Source organism: Podarcis cretensis (assembly GCF_951804945.1).
Source record: "Podarcis cretensis genome assembly, chromosome: 13".
In the NCBI taxonomy this organism is placed as follows: Eukaryota; Metazoa; Chordata; class Lepidosauria; order Squamata; family Lacertidae; genus Podarcis; species Podarcis cretensis.
This window is the reverse complement of record NC_137182.1, coordinates 43,854,159-43,871,495: the sequence shown is the minus strand read 5'-3', so window position 1 is coordinate 43,871,495 and position 17,337 is coordinate 43,854,159. Positions and strand designations below refer to the sequence as shown.

Genomic DNA, 17,337 nt, shown 5'->3' with positions numbered 1-17,337 from the left:
GGGGGCCACCTAAATTGTGTAACTGGCTATCTGATTGATTGGTATTTGAATTGGTATTGTAATTTGGTATTGTTATAATAAAGCTTACATTGGATTTTTGTAACTGCAAAATAATAAAAAATATTGCAAAAAAGGAGAGGGAATGTTTTAAACAAAGGAGTTCTGTATGCTAAGAAATTTTATTTTCTTCTTTTTATCAGTTAAAGTGTTGCCAAGAAATTGAAAGTAACTTTACCACTTCATGCTTCCTCTGTGGGAAATAAAGGTGTTTAATTTTATAAGAGTTAACTGTGAAAATCTCAAGGTGAAGATGGGAGATTTAATGCATATTTATTCACCATATTATGCATCTCAGCTCTGAGCTCCTTCACTTGCTCATCCAATAATTGCTGCATGATGCCAACACTCAGTGGGGATGTTCAACAGTATTTTTGCCACCCTAGCAGTCTCTGCCTTGAACACTTGTGTCTCTCTCCTTATCAGAGGAGCACATTCCTTCCCACAGTTTCCCACAGATTTCAGTTTCACTTTGAAACCAGCACTTTCACAAAAGGGATGAAGCGTTAAAAATAATACAAAATGAAAACTTAACAATCAGAACACCTTTCCCTATTAATAATCTTTCTTAGTTGGAAATAATAATAAAATGCTTTTTGTTTTGTTTTCAGCCTGTTAAAAGTGAACACTGTTTATGCCAGCTATCACCTCACATACCAAGCGAAATTTCCAATTAGCAGACTGATCACCGTCCTTAACAACCACATAGTTCTATCTAACAATGGAGTGTCAACAGTAGATGACTAGCCAACCATCTTTGCTCCCAGAAGTCTTCACTCTCTTGGTCTCCCGTTCAGAATGACTCTGAGAAGACTTTTGCTGAAAAGCAATAAACATGTTTTCTTTAGTAATATTGCAAAGAATCTAGAACACAAGTCAAGCGATTACCTCACCTGTAATTATCCCATTATTCATAATCGCATCCTTCCCATACCCTCAGGACTTATCCTGGCCATATGCAAAGGAAGGTCTCGTTAATAACTATTCAGAGCTGGTTATATAGACACACAGAGACTCATCAGTGTGGTGACCCCTTTTTATATATTGTACTATTCTGGCTTTGCATCATCTGAGGGAGTGACCATTCAAGTCAGGCTTTGCTACTCAGGATCATTTGAATAGCAATGGCAGAATAGTTAATTTTTTGCCAGAAATAAAGAATCCCTTGCAAGATGGTAGTATTTTTATTGCAGGTGGTATTACTGCCACTACAGGGTTTGTGCAAGTTTCTTCCTCTTCCTCTGTGTTCTGTCAGAGAGCCGGTCCGTATTCTTCACAAATATTACCAGGCAGGTGACCTCATCGTTGCTGGAATTATTTCTCAGATCTATATCTTTTCAGACACCATGACCTTTGAAAAATACCCAGCTCAGGAACTTTTAGATGACCATATGTAAGTAGTTGAATTTTTAAAAGCCATGTTCTAAAATGATGCTATTCACAGCCAACCTTGTCCTTGGAGTCGGACTTCCACTGGATATACCCACTGGCTAATTATTGGAGTTTCAGTGGTTCTACCAATTCATTTAATCTACCCCCATTTGATCTTGTGTTTACGCATGTAGTTCTAATATTTGTCTGCACATGGCCATCCTGTTTTGCTATGAGACACCATGCGTAAGTAATGAATTCATGCAGCATGGGAGTTTAACAAGCCATTTTTATATCTCTTCCATTTTTAATGTTGCTGGCAGATTTAAAGTGGTTTGACTGCAATATGAAGTCACATTTTGAATGGCACCTTTAAAAAAGAAATCTTACGATTCACTTGGGGTTCTGAATTTTTTTTTTTTTAAAAAAAACCCTATATTGATTAAGCCTGTAAACAAATATATAAGAATTCAGAACAAAATAGGTATTTTTTCCAAGACATCTTAACATAAAGTGTTATTTTAATTCAAAGGGCACTGCATACATCCAGTACATGAAGCCATATGGATGTTCCTTGTTCATCCCCCTCTAGTCTGCAGGATTATCCTTGAAGTTTCACCCTAGTATTCTGCCTGACAAGATGGCTTTTCTAAAGATATGTCTATCACCAATGAATTTTCATGATGATTTTTTAGGATAAATGCAACATGATGTGCTCATGCAGAAAATTAAATTAGGAAAAAAGAAATGACAGATTGCTTTATCTCTAACACACCAATACACACAAAGAGAAACAATGAAGGAGTTGCTAGGGCTGTGCAGCAGATTCAGACGGTGCGTGAATCTTGAAATGAATCAGGCAAATTTGGGTGGACCTGGACTTTGACTGAGTTAGATGGAAGCAGCCCCAGACTGCCCCAGGTTGGGTCTGACCTCTAGGAAGCCTCTGGGACGGTCAGGTGCCTTGCCCAACAAACCCTATCATAAAATATGATTTTGAGAACAGCAGCAGCAGCAGCTGGTAAGAGAGTTCAGGGATACAGTATATTTTTAAAAAAAATAGTTTCTCAATTGATCCTTTTACATGATTTTGTATGTTTTCGGTATTTTATGCATTTTGACTGGCTGTTATTTTTATTGATTATAGATTGGTATTTCTTTGTTGTGATTGATGTGCAAACTGTATTTATTATTGACTGAAGTTTAATTTTACTGTTTCCTATTAGATTCTGATGGATTGTTGAATGTTGCTTTGTTTGATATAAATTGTTTATTTTAAAGTTATTGTACTTTTATATTGGATCAGATTGTTACTATTGATGTTTGATGTTTTATTATGTTTTCATGTGTTGGAAGCCACCCAGAGTGACTGGGGCAACCCAGACAGATAAGCGGAGTGTGGAGTATAAATTATTATTATTATTATTATTATTATTATTATTATTATTATTATTATTAGATACCCCAGCTCTAATCTTATGACAATATATTGTGGTGCACCCTTCAACTCTCAATACAGGATGATGACTCAACTCTATCAACACATCCTGGCCTTGGCATTTGCTGTAAAGGAGATCAATGGAAATGCATGGGTCTTGCCCAATGCTACTCTCGGATTCCACATGTATAACAGCCATTTTAGTGAAAAGTGGACCTTTCAAGCTTCAATAGAACTTCTCTCAAGAAGGGCCAAATTCATCCCCAACTACAAGTGTGATGTTGAGAATACTCCAGTTGCAGTCATTGGAGGACCAAACTCTTATATTGGACCTCAAATGGCACCCATCCTGTGTACCTACAAGATACCACAAGTAAGATTTATACGTGGAAGATAAATACACATGTTTAAGAAACATTTTGAACTTCTCTTGCATTTCAGACATTATGCTATTGTGCTACATTTTGTCTTCTAATATTCCTCTTTAATACGTAAAGCCAAAGATACAAATTGTAGAGTGAATCCATATGCTTTCAGGACACCAAAAGAGTGATTTCAATTCTACAGTCACTTTTACAGATTCAACAAAAATTATGGTCATGCTTGTCCTAGACTATATCCGTTTTACAAGAAGGTGTTTGAATGTGTCTCTTTCCCAACATTTTGAACATAGTAAAGTGCTTTTGGTACAATCACTCTAGCATTCTCTCTGACAAACTAATTGTTTGTCCATGCAATCTACAGTAACTTCAATAGGTTCACACATGTGCTAATGATACTTTTACAATTTTTTGTATACATCACAAATCCATAGTGAGGGTGGAGAAGAGGATCTAGCTGGTGGGTCACACCTTGAGTTTCCCCATTCCATAGACCACCTTCATAGGGACAGAGGTGCCCATCTGTCACCTGATATTTATCTTGCAGTTTCAAGCAGCTTCTTCAACTTTCCCATCCCTGATATAGTCTATAACGTGAAACCTTGGAAATGTGCTTATGGCTTGTCCAAGATGGCATGTTGGGCCAATATCCAAGGCCCGGTAGAACAGAGGTTTCCTGCTACAGAACTGTAGTGTGCAAAGTGAGAGTTTAACACAATTTAATCTATTAAAACCCATAGCTATACTCCATTCCAAGCTAATTTGAATCTAAAGAGAATTCCCAACATATGAATTCCCCTCATATGAAATGTGTGTACTTTAAGCTTGGTGGATATAAGAATAAGTAGGTGTGCATTCAGTGTATTCTATATTGTTTCAAGGAAAGGTTAGAGAATGTCTTCCATAGCTGATTCTATGATCTTAATTTCACTGAGAAAACTTTGAGGCAAGTATGTCATAGACCAGATTCCTGATGATGAGAGGATGGCACAAGGCACTTTTTAAAATTAAATTTCCAATTAACAGAACAATCATATCACATTAGTTTCAAATTATACCAATACATAATAAACTCCAAAAATTTCCAAATATTTAGCCAAATTTTGTTGGGGGTACCCATGTTTCGAGCTCAGAAAGGGTCCAATCTGCGGCAAAAGCACATTTGCAGACTTCCATACCATACTTGGTTTTGTCACAATGAATAGGCACCAGAACATCAGTAAAAAGGATGGCCAGAATAGAAGCACTCAGCTATTTTATCCCGATGCCTATCAGCCTGTTTAGCTTTATCACAAATTTCCAACAAGTCATCCACCATGTTGAGTGGTGTATTGCCACTGTATTGTCTCCTGCTTATAAGGCATATTTTCTAACCCTGTGTCACATTTGTAAATTCATGTTAGGAGTGGATATAAGCTAATATAATCACATGATTTTCAAATATAACCCAAATCACTCTCTTTCATATCCCTTTAACATTTTTTGAAATATTATTTAGCTCATATATGGCTCTGCTCCAGTAATGAATAAAAAAACTGAAGGGATTTTCTTCTACCAAATGTTCCCAAATGTGAACCACCTATACAAAGGGATTCTCCACTTACTGTTGCATTTTGCATGGACATGGATTGGGATGCTTTCTCAGGATGATGACACTATAGAGAAGTTTAAAGAGGACATGTTCCCATTGTTTTCCAAAAGGGGCATCTGCTTTGACTTCATAGAGAAATTCCCCAAACAAACTTCTTCCAGTGATTTTGGTGACATGCTAGAAGAGGGCTTGAAATCTATCAAAGTTGTTATGGAAAGCACTGCCAAAGTTGTGGTTGTATATGGAGAAATCCAGAGTATAATGGCCATGAGATCAATGCACCAGCTTTTACAATTTGCAAATATATCAATGAACATCCAGACAAAAGTCTGGATTATGACAGCTCAGATGGATTTCACATCATTTCCGTTCCAAAGAAGTTCAGACATAAATTTCCTCCATGGTGCTATATCTCTTGCAATTCACTCAAAGGAGGTGTCAGGATTCCATAAATTTATTCAGCATAGGAACCCTTACTCAGAAAACAAAGATGGTTTCATAAAGGACTTCTGGGAAGAATCATTCAGCTGTACATACCCCAATTCTTTTGTAGACAAGATGAACAAGAAAGTCTGCACTGGGGAGGAGAAGCTAGAGACCCTTCCCTCATCTGTTTTTGAAATGTCTATGACAGGAAATGGCTACAGCATCTACAATGCAGTCTATGCAGTGGCACATGCATTCAGTACAAGGCATTCATCCCAAGTCAAACACAGAGCAATGGCAGATGGAGTAAGACTGGACCAACAACCATGGCAGGTAATGTCCTGCTCACACTTTTAAAGATTGGGGTATGCTCCCATATTTGTAGGTGCAACCAGTGGGGTACAAAGGGGGGCAGAGGGGGCGGGTCACCACCGGGTGCCACCAAGGGGGGGTGACAAGATGGGCCACTGCCTCCCCCCAGCTGTGGGGCAGCGAGGGGCGCATGTACAGTCAGTATGGGTGCGCTCGCTGATTCAACTATTCGCTGATTTTATGACAAGAAGAGATAGGTGAGACTTAGAAAGCTCTTTTCAGTTTAACTCAAAATTTCTCTGTGGTAGAACAAGAGAGGAAAGACCTGATGTGAGAGCTAGGGAAAAGTATCATTTCCTTTCTCTAAGTCCTGTCAGTTGTATCCCCTTGTATTCCTGGGAGTTGAGTGAACACATTGAGGGAGCAAACACAGAACAAGAATGCCACATCCTATGAAGAACCAGCTTCTCGCCCCTCCTTTGATGAGTTTCACTTCAAAATTGATCCAACAGGCCAATGGCCCATCAAAATTACGACGATGATTATTCATTTCATTTCTGTACCACAACCGGGAATTCCCAGACATTTCCTCTTTTGTGGGTCCTACATGCCCATCTGGGGGGAATTTTATATGGGCTGCTGCTCCATGGCACTGTCTCACTTCCATTCCTGCTTCTTAGGGGCAGCAACCCCGGACATTTTGCCACCTCCAACAATAAAGTTAGACACAGCACTTTTATTTTATTTTATTTTATTTTATTTTATTTTATTTTATTTTATTTTATCTTATCTTATTTTATTTTATTATTCTATTCTATTCTATTATTTTATTTATTTTATTTATTTTTTTTTTTTTTGCACCATGGCCTTCTGTGCCACCTAACATTTCCCTTCCACCAACCATGCTTTAGCAGATTATTGATCTTCCCATCAGCTGCTTGTGACATCAGCGCTGGTTCTTTTGCCACAGCCATTCCAGATTAACCTAGCAATGGTATCTATGTGCATGCATTTAAACTATCTCTTCAAGTCTAAAAACCAGGAGGAAAACTCAAAGTTTCCTCTCCTCATTTTAGTGAGCCCCTTTTCATTTTAGCGATTATGGGGTAAGTGGGTAGGTGTGGATTCTTCAATTTTTTCTAGGGGAGGAATTACTGGAAACACAGAGGAGAAAGCACATTTTCATAGTTGCCACAGCATCCCTCCTGCACTGCACTGTTTTTGGAACAAGGGAGCGGGTGGCACTGTGGTCTAAACCACTGAGCCTCTTGGGTTTGCCAATTATAAGGTCGACAGTTCAAATCTGTCAGGGAACTGACATCAGAGCGAAAAGTGGAGGCAGGGCTCCAGAGCGATGCCGGAGAGGGAACCAGTCGGGGGGAAGGAATTCAGCGTGACACCAATAGAGAGGAGAGGAAGGAATCGGTGTCAGGGCTCCAAGACCCTTCAACCACACTATACCATTACAGCAATCTGCCAGTCCCTTGCTGTTACTCGTGAGTAAGCAGTGGAAACATGAGCCAGACAGGAGGCGCCGGGGCAGCGGAGCCAGCTGTGGGGGTGCAGGACCTGGTGAAGAGGAACCAGGAGCTGGAACGGCATGTAGCACTGCTGATGGGGCGGCTGGATGAGAGGCGCACCCAGGACGCGCAGGTGAGACCCACCCCAGTGGCAAAGAAGGTACCCGGACTGGTACACAAATTTGGGGGGAAACCCCAAGAATATAATGGATTCCGGACAGAAATAGAGTACGCACTGCAGCTGCAGCATGATGATTTTGCTGATGAGGCGGCGCAAGTGGCTTATATCATGGGGCACCTTGAGGGCAGCGCGAGGGAATGGGTTAGACCCCTAATGGCTGCGCATAACCCCGCCATGAAGGACGTCCGGAAGTTTTTTCAGGCGATGGACGCTATGTATTCCAGCCAATTGGGGGAGAGTGTGACCCAACGGGAGCTGATGAGATGTAAGCAGGGGGACCTTTCCGTTAGAGACTATTGGTCCCGCTTTGCGATGCTAATACACAGGCTCGAATGGGATATGGACAGCCCGCCCATACGGATGCTGTTTGAGGGGGGGTTGTCCCCAGCCGTTAAAGATGAGCTCTCCCACGTGACTATGGATCAGCTGACGAAATCTGCGCTGGCCATAGGCTCTCGCCAGGAAGCGCGCGCTTTGGAAAGGCGGGAAGGGAGAGGGGAGCGTTGCCCTGACAACCGCATTCCTGAGACGCCAAGGCAGCCTTCCGATGACGTGGTGCCAATGGAAATTGATGGGGCGCGCGCACGCGAGGTGCCGAGCGCCCACCAAGTAGTCAAAAGGGAGGCAAAGGCTGGGAGAAACTCCAAGAAATGTTTCCTCTGCCAACGGCCAGGACACTTTGCCAGGGTCTGCCCACAAAGAAAGGCTTGGCAAGGGATGGTGGGGGCTGCTGGAAATGAGGGGGAGGGGGCAGAGGACAAGGTGCAGGAAAACGCCAGCGCTTGACTGCCCACAGGGGGGCGCAGCAGCCAAGCGAACAACTTATTGAAGTGCCCCAACCGGACCCACCCAAGGTTTCTATAGCCATAGTGGTGACGCTAGAACTCCCAAATGGACACCCAGTCAAGGTGAAGGCAATGTTGGACTCAGGGAACTCCCGTAATTTTTTTAGTAAGGAGTTTGCGCTGGAGCACCAGATCCACTTGCTGCCACTGGATTTCCCACTCCAAGTCACCACGATAGATGGCAGAGAGTTGCTAGGGGGGGAGGTGACACATCAAACCCCGCCAATGAGAATGAGTGTGTCCAGGCACACAGAAACCATAGCCTTTCACGTGGCCACACTGGCGGGACCCCCAATAATACTGGGGATGAGCTGGCTAGTGCTACATGATCCAGTGGTGGTGTGGCACCGACGCACGGTCACCTTCGGGTCAGCCCACTGTTTGGAACACTGTCTAGGAGGGGAGAAGCCCAGGGTGAGGTTGGCCAGAGCAGCAGCAACCACGCTGGAGCAGAAAGGGAAGGTGCCGCCACAGTACGCAGACTTACAAGAGGTCTTCAGCGAGAGGGAAGCGGACAGGCTGCCGCCACATAGGCCCTTCGACTGCCAAATCAACCTTCTCCCTGGGGTGCAGCTGCCGGTGGGTAAGCTGTATGCCATGTCCGACAGGGAGATGCAGGAGTTGCGAGACTTTATAGACAAGAACTTGAAAAGGGGGTTTATAAGAGAATCTAAGGCAGTGGGGGGCAGCCCTGTGTTTTTTATGGATAAGAAAAACACGGATCAGCCGAGACTCATCGTGGACTATCGAAAATTAAACCTGGTATCAGAACCCGTGACCTTCCCAATGCCCAGAATTGATGATATTCTGACCAGGGTAAGAAAGGGTAAGATTTTTACCAAGCTGGACCTCAGGGGGGCCTACAATCTGATTCGAATGAGAGAGGGGGACGAATGGGAAACCACCATATTCACCCCCCTGGGGGCCTTTAAATATTTAGTTATGCCATTTGGATTACAGTCGGGCTCTGCCTGTTTTCAAAGCTTCATGCACCATGTGCTGGGTCCCCTGCTGTACAAGAACTGCGTAGCATTTCTGGACGATATCCTGATCTATTCGGACAATGAAAAACAACATGTCCAGGACGTCAGGGAAGTGCTGAAAAGGCTACGAGAGCACCAACTGTGGGTCAAGCTGGAAAAGTGCCAGTTTCACGCCAAGGAAGTAGAATTTCTGGGATACAGGTTGTCAGACAGAGGCCTAGCCATGGACCCCGGCAAGGTGCAGGCGGTGCTGGAATGGAAGGCCCCCAAAACCCGGAAGGATGTGCAGAGGTTCCTTGGGTTCAGCAACTTCTACCGGAAGTTCATCAAGAACTTCACCCACTTAACCGCACCCATCACAGATTGTCTCAGTAGCAAAAAGAAGTTCGTCTGGACGGAAGGGGCCCAACGTGCCTTCGAGGGGCTAAAGCAGGCGTTCGCCTCGGAGGAACAGCTCCTGCACGTGGATCTGCAGAAACCGATGAGGCTAGAGACCGACGCGTCGGACAGAGCGATAGGAGCGGTGTTGCTCCAGCCGGGACCGGCCCAAGACACATGGAGGCCGTGCGCCTTCTTCTCAAGGAAGCTGAACGAATCGGAACAGAACTACACGGTGTATGATCGTGAACTGTTAGCTATTTATGCCGCGTTTCGCCAGTGGAGACATCTCCTGATAGGGGCTCAGCACAAGATCCAGGTTTGCACTGACCACAAGAACTTGGAATACTGGAGGACAGCGCGAGTGCTCAACCAGTGACAGATTCAGTGGGCACAGGAGTTCTCCAAGTTCTTCTTTGAGATCAAGTACGTGCCAGGGCAAGAGAACGTGAGAGCAGACGCGCTTTCACGGAAACCGGAGTACACGGAAGGAGGAAGACCACCGGACGCTCGACATGTGTTCCCTGAGGAACGATGGGTTTGTGGGGGGGCGTTGGTTGGGAAACGAGAACTAACCGAGTTGATTCGCCAGGACGAATTTGCCCAAACCAGAATCAGGGAACTAAGGGAAAATGGGGGAGACCGGGGGGACTTCGAGGTAAGGGAAGGGTTACTGTATTACAAGGGAGCAATGTATGTGCCCAGGGGGGCCTTACGGGAAAGGGTGCTCCAACAGCTTCACGACAACCCTACAGCGGGACACTTTGGGCAACACAAGACCATGTTACTGGTCACTAGGGAGTTTTGGTGGCTGAAGGTGAGGGAAGATGTACGAGAGTATGTACGAGGGTGTGACCGCTGCCAAAGAGCCAAGGGGGAGCGGGCAGCCCCGGCAGGGTTACTAGAACCCTTGCCCACGCCGGGGAGACCCTGGGAGGTGGTATCAATAGATTTCATGACAGATTTGCCCAAATCCAGAGGTAAGACAGCAGTCATGGTAGTAGTAGATCTGCTAACCAAGATGTGCCATTTTATAGCATGCTCTCATGCGGTGACAGCCGAGGAAACCGCACAACTGTTTGTTACTCACATCTTCAGGTTGCATGGGACTCCTTCGAGGGTTATCTCTGATCGAGGGAAACAATTTACCTCGAGGTTCTGGAGGAAGCTTATGAACTTATTGCAGGTGGAGGTGGGATTCTCGACGGCGAGGCACCCGGAAACTAACGGGCAGGCAGAGAGGGCGAACAGCATATTGCAGCAATATCTCCGCTGTTACGTCAACGAGAGGCAGAACGACTGGGTAGATAAGCTAGCACTGGCCGAGTTTGCGTATAACAATGCGGAGCATGTGTCCACGGGGATGAGCCCATTCTTGGCTAATTATGGGTGTCACCCCAGGGCCTTTCCCGGGAGGGGGGAGGAAGGGTGGAGCGTGCCCGCCGCAGAGCAGTTCGTGGAAGAAATGGAAGCACTGCACCAGCAGCTTAAGATGAATCTGGAAAGGGCCAAGGAAGAGTACAAGAGGCAAGCGGATAAATGTCGCCGGGAAGGGGAGACCATTAGGGTGGGGGACCGGGTGTGGTTATCCACTCAAGGATTGCCCTTCAAGGGTGGGTGTAAGAAACTCCGGCCGAAGCGGCTGGGGCCTTTCGAGGTGATACACCAAGTCAACCCGGTGGCATTCAGGCTCAAGTTGCCAGACAACATGAAAATCCACCCAGTATTTCATAGGTCACTGCTCTCACCGTACCGAGAGAAGTGGAGAGTCCGGGAGGTAGGAGGAGAAGGGCTCAGACACCCACCACTGGAAGACAGGGAACACCACCAGCAGATAATGGAGATCCTGGATTCGCGGTGGCGGGGGCGGCAGGTGGAATACCTAGTAGCTTGGGAGGGGGAGCCCGAGTCAGAAAACACGTGGGTTCCAGAAGGGGAAATAGATGATGGGTATCTAGTGGAAGAGTTCCACAACAGGTATCCGAGGAAGCCCAAACCTCTGGAGAGATTCTGGGAGGAGCAATTTGCCACCACCAATGATGACAAGGAGGAGGATTTTGTGGGATTTCCAGTGTCCCCAGAGGAAGGAGGGGAGTCGTCAGGAGAGGAGGAATCAGATTGGGAAGCCCCTCCCATCAGAAACCGGGGCGGGTGGGAAGCAGGGTTTGAGTCCTCGGACGATGACGACAGCTCCTTTCGAGGGTTCCCTGCATTGTTGGCTGAAGATGGGGACAAGGTCACGTCACCGGGTCAGGCCGGGGGTGGAGGGGGTCCTGGTGGGGAGGTGGATGTCAGGGAACTGACATCAGAGCGAAAAGTGGAGGCAGGGCTCCAGAGCGATGCCGGAGAGGGAACCAGTCGGGGGGAAGGAATTCAGAGTGACACCAATAGAGAGGAGAGGGAGGAATCGGTGTCAGGGCTCCAAGACCCTTCAACCGAAACCAGCGGAGAGAGCGCTGGCACGCCCTTGCCATCCCCTTACTTGCGCAGACGCGTTCCGCGCAGAGAACATAGGTGGAGACTTGGGGTCAAGCAGCTTTTATGCTGGAAGAGATTCAAGAAACGCCCACTGGCAGATTCTGCAAGTGACTAACAGGTCACGGAGGGCGAGCTCTAACCCTAAACATGTTTGAGCAAACCATCTAATTGAAGTGGAAGCAGTTTACGCACGAGTAACCACACTATACCATTACAAAATCCATGCAACGGGTGAGCTCCCATTGCTCAGTCCCAGCTCCTGCCAGCCTAGCAGTTCAAAAGCATACCAATGCAAGTAGATAAATAGGTACTGCTGTGGCAGGAAGGTAAACAGCATTTCCATGTGCTGTAGCACGGTGTCCCATTGCGCCAGAAGTGGTTTAGTCACGCTGTCCACATGACCCAAAAAGCTGTCTGTGGACAAAGACCGGCTCCCTCGGTCTAAAGCGAGATGAGCGAGATGAGATAAAACTTGAGATGAGTCAAGTTTTACTTAACCATCCAGCTGTCCTTTACCTTTACTTGGGACAGGCATATGTCATAATCAAGCACTATCTCAGGGGCATTGTGGGAAATAAATACATCTCCTGTCATTTTAGTTCGTTTACTATAATTTCTACCAGGATTAGCCTACATACATCCTTTCAAGGAAACATAATCCAAAATATTGATGTCTGATAGATTATAACCTTGATGTGTATTTCCATCCTTTGCAACTTTTAAGTACAGTCTCCTATTTTTTCACCCTCATAAATTAGCTCCACCATGTTCTCAGAAGTATTTCTTTTAACAACATTGTGGAGGAAACAGTTTCCTTTGATCAAAATGGAGAATTGCTTGCTGGATTTGACATTATAAACTGGATCACATTTCCAAACCACTCCTTCCTCAGGGTCAAAGTTGGAAAGATTGAACCCATGGTTCACCAGGACAATGTCTTCATCATTAATGAGGATGTCATCGTATGGCCCAACCAGTTTAAACAGGTAGTGACTGTGCACATTTTGGGATCTATTGAATAATTTCCTCAATGTTCAAAAAGTCACATTGTCTCCAGATTTTGAAGTGGATGTTAAAATGCTGGAGACAAATGTACAGAATTCAAGCAACACTGTCATAATGCAAATTTTGTCTCATGTTTTCTTAATGTGGGTAAAGGACTCCAGTTATAGGGAAGTTCACCACATAAACACGATGTGAACTCAAGAATTCATTATATTTCCTTATGACAGTATCAAGCCATTCGTTCACTGCAGAGAAATAATAATGAAATAAAAGCTCCACAACCTATTTTTGGATTTTTTAAAAAAACTACTTTATCATTTATTAACAGATATGCCCCATTTCCATATGCAATGATCAATGCAGTTCAGGTTATAGAAGAGCGAAAAAAGAAGGGAAGGCATTTTGCTGCTATGATTGCTTTCCATGTCCAGAAGGGAAGATTTCAAACCAGAAAGGTAAGGAATGTCGTATGTAGATGTCTTCTGTTTAACAGTTGCCACCTATTTAACAGATGGATACTATGTGGGTGGTGCTGTGGGTTAAACCACAGAGCCTAGGACTTGCTGATCAGAAGGTCGGCAGTTTGAATCCCCGCGGTGGGGTGAGCTCCTGTTGCTCGGCCTGCTCCTTCCAACCTAGCAGTTCAAAAGCACATCAAAGTGCACGTAGATAAATAGGTACCGCTCCGGCGGGAAGGTAAACAGCGTTTCCATGCACTGCTCTGGTTCGCCAGAAGCAGCTTACTCATGCTATCCACATGACCTGGAAGCTGTACCCTGGCTCCCTCGGCCAATAAAGCAAGATGAGCACCGCAACCCCAGAGTCGATCACGACTGGACCTAATGGTCAGGGGTCCTTTTACCTTACTATTTATTTTATAAATATATCAGCTACAATCCAGCTTGCTCCCATCAGCATTTTAAATGCTTAAACTAATTGCTCTAACATTCAAAATTGTGAAATGTTAGCACACACAAAGCATATGTAAAGGGATAATGGCAAGAACCATAGAACTCTGTGATGTCATATACTCTGTGGCAGTTATGGCAGTTAGCTGAACGGTCTTAACAGTTAGAACAGGTTTGTTGTGTGCTGCTGCTGTCTGCCTAAGAGTTATCTGAAGAAGTGTGCATGCACACAAAATCTTATACCCAGAACAAACTTAGTTGGTTTCTAAGGTGCTACTGGACAATTTTCTTATTATCTTATTTTACATAGATCAAACTGTTACAGTCTGTAACAGTTTAACCTATGTAAAAGCTATTAGCAATTTAAGTAGTTCCTACTGGCATTGAACATAATAATCTGCAACTGCAAGAATACTAAGTCAAAGTTATTTGTTCTTTAAACTTTATATGGAGAGTGTCTTGTGTAGTTTTTATAGGAGGGAAAGTAGAAATAATAAAAGGGTCAAACAATCCAGGGCTGTCTTCCACATATTTCACATGAGGTAACTTGGGTGACTGAAGAGAATATCAGACAAATACATAGATGATAAGAATATTAGTGGGTTGGATCAGTATTGTAGATGAAAAAAAATTTTTAAAAAATTTTTTCTTACATGCACTGATGATAGTCATTGTTTGGATGGGGGCTTTTATCCATTTCTGAAGTCACACAATCAACCAGTGGCTGAATTGGGCTCCACATGACCCCCAAAACAATGGCAGAAGGCAGAGTCCCCCAGAAGTCCCCCAAACGAAGGAACAAAGCAGAAACAAAGGCACAGGGCAGACTCACGTAAAAAAATCCCAAACCTGGCTAGGTGCTACACCTGGGGATGGGGCAAGGGTTGGTAAAGGACTTTTCGGCCCAGACTCATCTTTCTTTTCTTAACAGCTTCACTGTTCTTGGTCTTTGTTAGGTAAGTGCTTCTTACCTAACTTTGGGGCTGGGATGTGACCCCCTGGGCATCCTCCTGATGTCAGGGCCTGGCTCCGGGGATTTGCAGAGGCCTCAGAGAGCTCCCGCTGCTGGAGCCCAGTCACGGAGGCTCCGTAGGCCCCGCGAATATCTGGGCTTGGCTCTGGGCAGCGGTGAGGCCTCCAAGAGCTTGGGAAACTTACTTCTGGGTTAAAAACATTTGTAACCCAAAAAACCATAACTCAAGGCATTCATAATCAGAGGTACCACTGTACTACAAAATTAACATTTGATATTTCAAGTTCACTGCCCACATTCAGGAACAGAATGCCATACTTAAATATCATATTATATCTATTTTTCATATTTGATTTCAGACATGGATGACTGTTTTCAATGTTCAGAAGATCATTATCCAAACATTGGCCAAGATGGATGCCTCCCAAAACACATAAGCTTCCTGACTTACAATGAGCCTCTGGGGATTATATTGACTACATTTGCAGTGTTTTTTTCTTTAATCACAACTTTGGTTCTTGGAATATTCCTCAAGCACCAGGACACTCCCATAGTCAAAGCCAATAATCGGAACATCACCTATGTTCTCCTGTCCTCTCTCCTCCTCTCCTTTCTTTGTGCTTTGCTATTTATTGGCAAACCAGATGAAGTGACATGTCTCCTACGACAAACTACTTTTGGTGCAATTTTCTCAGTGGCAGTTTCCTGTATATTAGCCAAAACCACAATAGTAGTTCTAGCTTTCATGGCTATCAAGCCAGGCTCTAGGATGAGGAGATGGGTGGGGAAACAAGTGGCAACCTTTATTGTTCTTTCCAGCTTCCTTGTTCAGACGGTTTTTATTACTGTGTGGCTGGCAACCTGTCCTCCATTCCCAGATGTTGACATGCACTCAATCAATGAAAAAATTGTACTAGAATGCAATGAAGGGTCAAATACCATGTTTTACTCTGTTTTGAGCTTCATGGGTTTCCTGGCCATTGCCAGCTTAACTTTGGCTTTCCTAGCTAGGAAGTTGCCCGATAGTTTTAATGAAGCCAAGTTTATCACTTTCAGCATGTTGGTCTTCTGCAGTGTGTGGCTGTCTTTTGTCCCAACTTACTTGAGCACAAAAGGGAAACACATGGTGGCTGTGGAGATCTTCTCCATCTTGGCCTCTAGTGGTGGCTTACTGTGCTGCATCTTTTTCCCAAAATGCTTTGTCATTTTGCTGAGGCCAGAATTGAACAGCAGGGGACAACTAATACGAAGAAATAAAGAATAATCAAGTACCTCATCAAGTCAATCCGCACAGATCTGCAATTAAATCATCTTAATTTCAATCGCATCAAAATAATTGATGATTGACAGATACATTCCAATTCACAAATGATGTTTCTTGAGTTGCGATATAAATATGCAGTTGTCAACACACTGGGTGCTAACCATTGTTATTCATGCTCGGAGTGCATCCACATAAATATAATCCATAACTTCCTTGAATTTAATGGGCGTGCTCTGAGTATGACTTGGCTTAGACATCACCCTTTCAGAATAATATGGGAGTACATTATATTTATTATTGCTTTGAAGTACTTCCGTTTTCTAAAGTTTTCTAAATATCAATAGCTCACTAAAAAGAATAAAAGAATGGGCCTATCATCTGTCTCTCCCACTTAAGAAAAGGCTTTGGCTGAGATATGATAAACATGTTTTCTTTAAAATATTGCACAGCATCTGTGATTCGAAGCAAGTGATTACCTCTCCTGTAATTATTCAGAATTACATCTTCTATCCTGCCCTAGGGACCTCTTCTGCCCACATGCAAATGATTAAACTAAGACTGGGGGGTCTTATTAATAACTATGAACTCTATTTGGTTGGGTCTATAGACATACAGAGACGCATGAGTCTGGCTTTGAATCAGCTGTGTGAGTGACCATTCTTTTAGGCTTTGCTGCTCAGGATCACGGGAATGGCAGTAACAGAAGAGGTGAACTTGTGCCTAAATAAAGAGTACCTTTCAAGATGGTAGTGTTTCGATTGCTAGTGCTCTTACTGTTGGTGCATGGGATGTGCAAGTTTCTTCCTCTTCCTCTGTGTTCTGTCAGAGAGCCTGTCCCTATTCTTCACAAATATTATCAGTCAGGAGACCTCATCATTGCTGGCATTATTTCTCAGATCTACATATTTTCAGATACCCTATCCTTTGAGAAACACCCATCTCAGGAATTTTCAGATGACCATATGTAAGTAGGTGCACATTTCATCCAGATTTACTAGAAGTCAGAATAAATAAAAACACCTTATTGAATTTTGTCTTCTGTAGTTGTATTAAAAAAATTGATTTACCCATTTCAAACACTCATTTCTTTTATTCCAAATTTTATTGAAGAATTTTAAAACATTTACAAAGCATAAAATATTGGCTTACAGGACAAACACTTGTACAAATGTCAAGTCTTGCCTGCAGACATCCACATGGCATCAAAACAGGCTTGAAACATGTTTT

The 17,337-nt window shown here is 44.0% G+C and overlaps 3 protein-coding genes across 3 annotated transcripts in view; all 3 read left to right on the top strand.

Moving 5' to 3' along the window:
• The first annotated feature begins 5,510 nt into the window (after window positions 1-5,510).
• Window positions 5,511-17,337, top strand: part of LOC307201986 (vomeronasal type-2 receptor 26-like) — a 32,670-nt gene continuing 20,843 nt past the window's right edge. The window contains exons 1-3 of the mRNA XM_079951585.1: window positions 5,511-5,596; window positions 12,853-12,946; window positions 13,294-13,420. Of these exons, the coding sequence (XP_079807711.1) occupies window positions 5,590-5,596; window positions 12,853-12,946; window positions 13,294-13,420 (228 nt within the window). The 5' untranslated portion in view covers window positions 5,511-5,589. The remainder of the gene's footprint in view (window positions 5,597-12,852; window positions 12,947-13,293; window positions 13,421-17,337) is intronic.
• The window catches only part of LOC307201979 (vomeronasal type-2 receptor 26-like), a 54,384-nt gene continuing 43,529 nt past the window's right edge, over window positions 6,483-17,337 (top strand). Inside the window, exon 1 of the mRNA XM_079951566.1 lies at window positions 6,483-6,681. The gene's annotated coding sequence lies outside the window, so the exon portion shown is untranslated. The remainder of the gene's footprint in view (window positions 6,682-17,337) is intronic.
• On the top strand, window positions 14,495-17,139 carry LOC307202045 (vomeronasal type-2 receptor 26-like). The gene has a single exon (XM_079951668.1). It carries the CDS (start codon window positions 15,208-15,210, stop codon window positions 16,108-16,110), a length of 903 nt encoding a protein of 300 aa, XP_079807794.1. The 5' UTR covers window positions 14,495-15,207; the 3' UTR covers window positions 16,111-17,139.

What these genes read in the sequence shown, in the direction of transcription:
- LOC307202045 (XM_079951668.1), top strand. Translation starts at nt 15,208, where the DNA reads ATGGATGACTGTTTTCAATGTTCAGAAGATCATTATCCAAACATTGGC.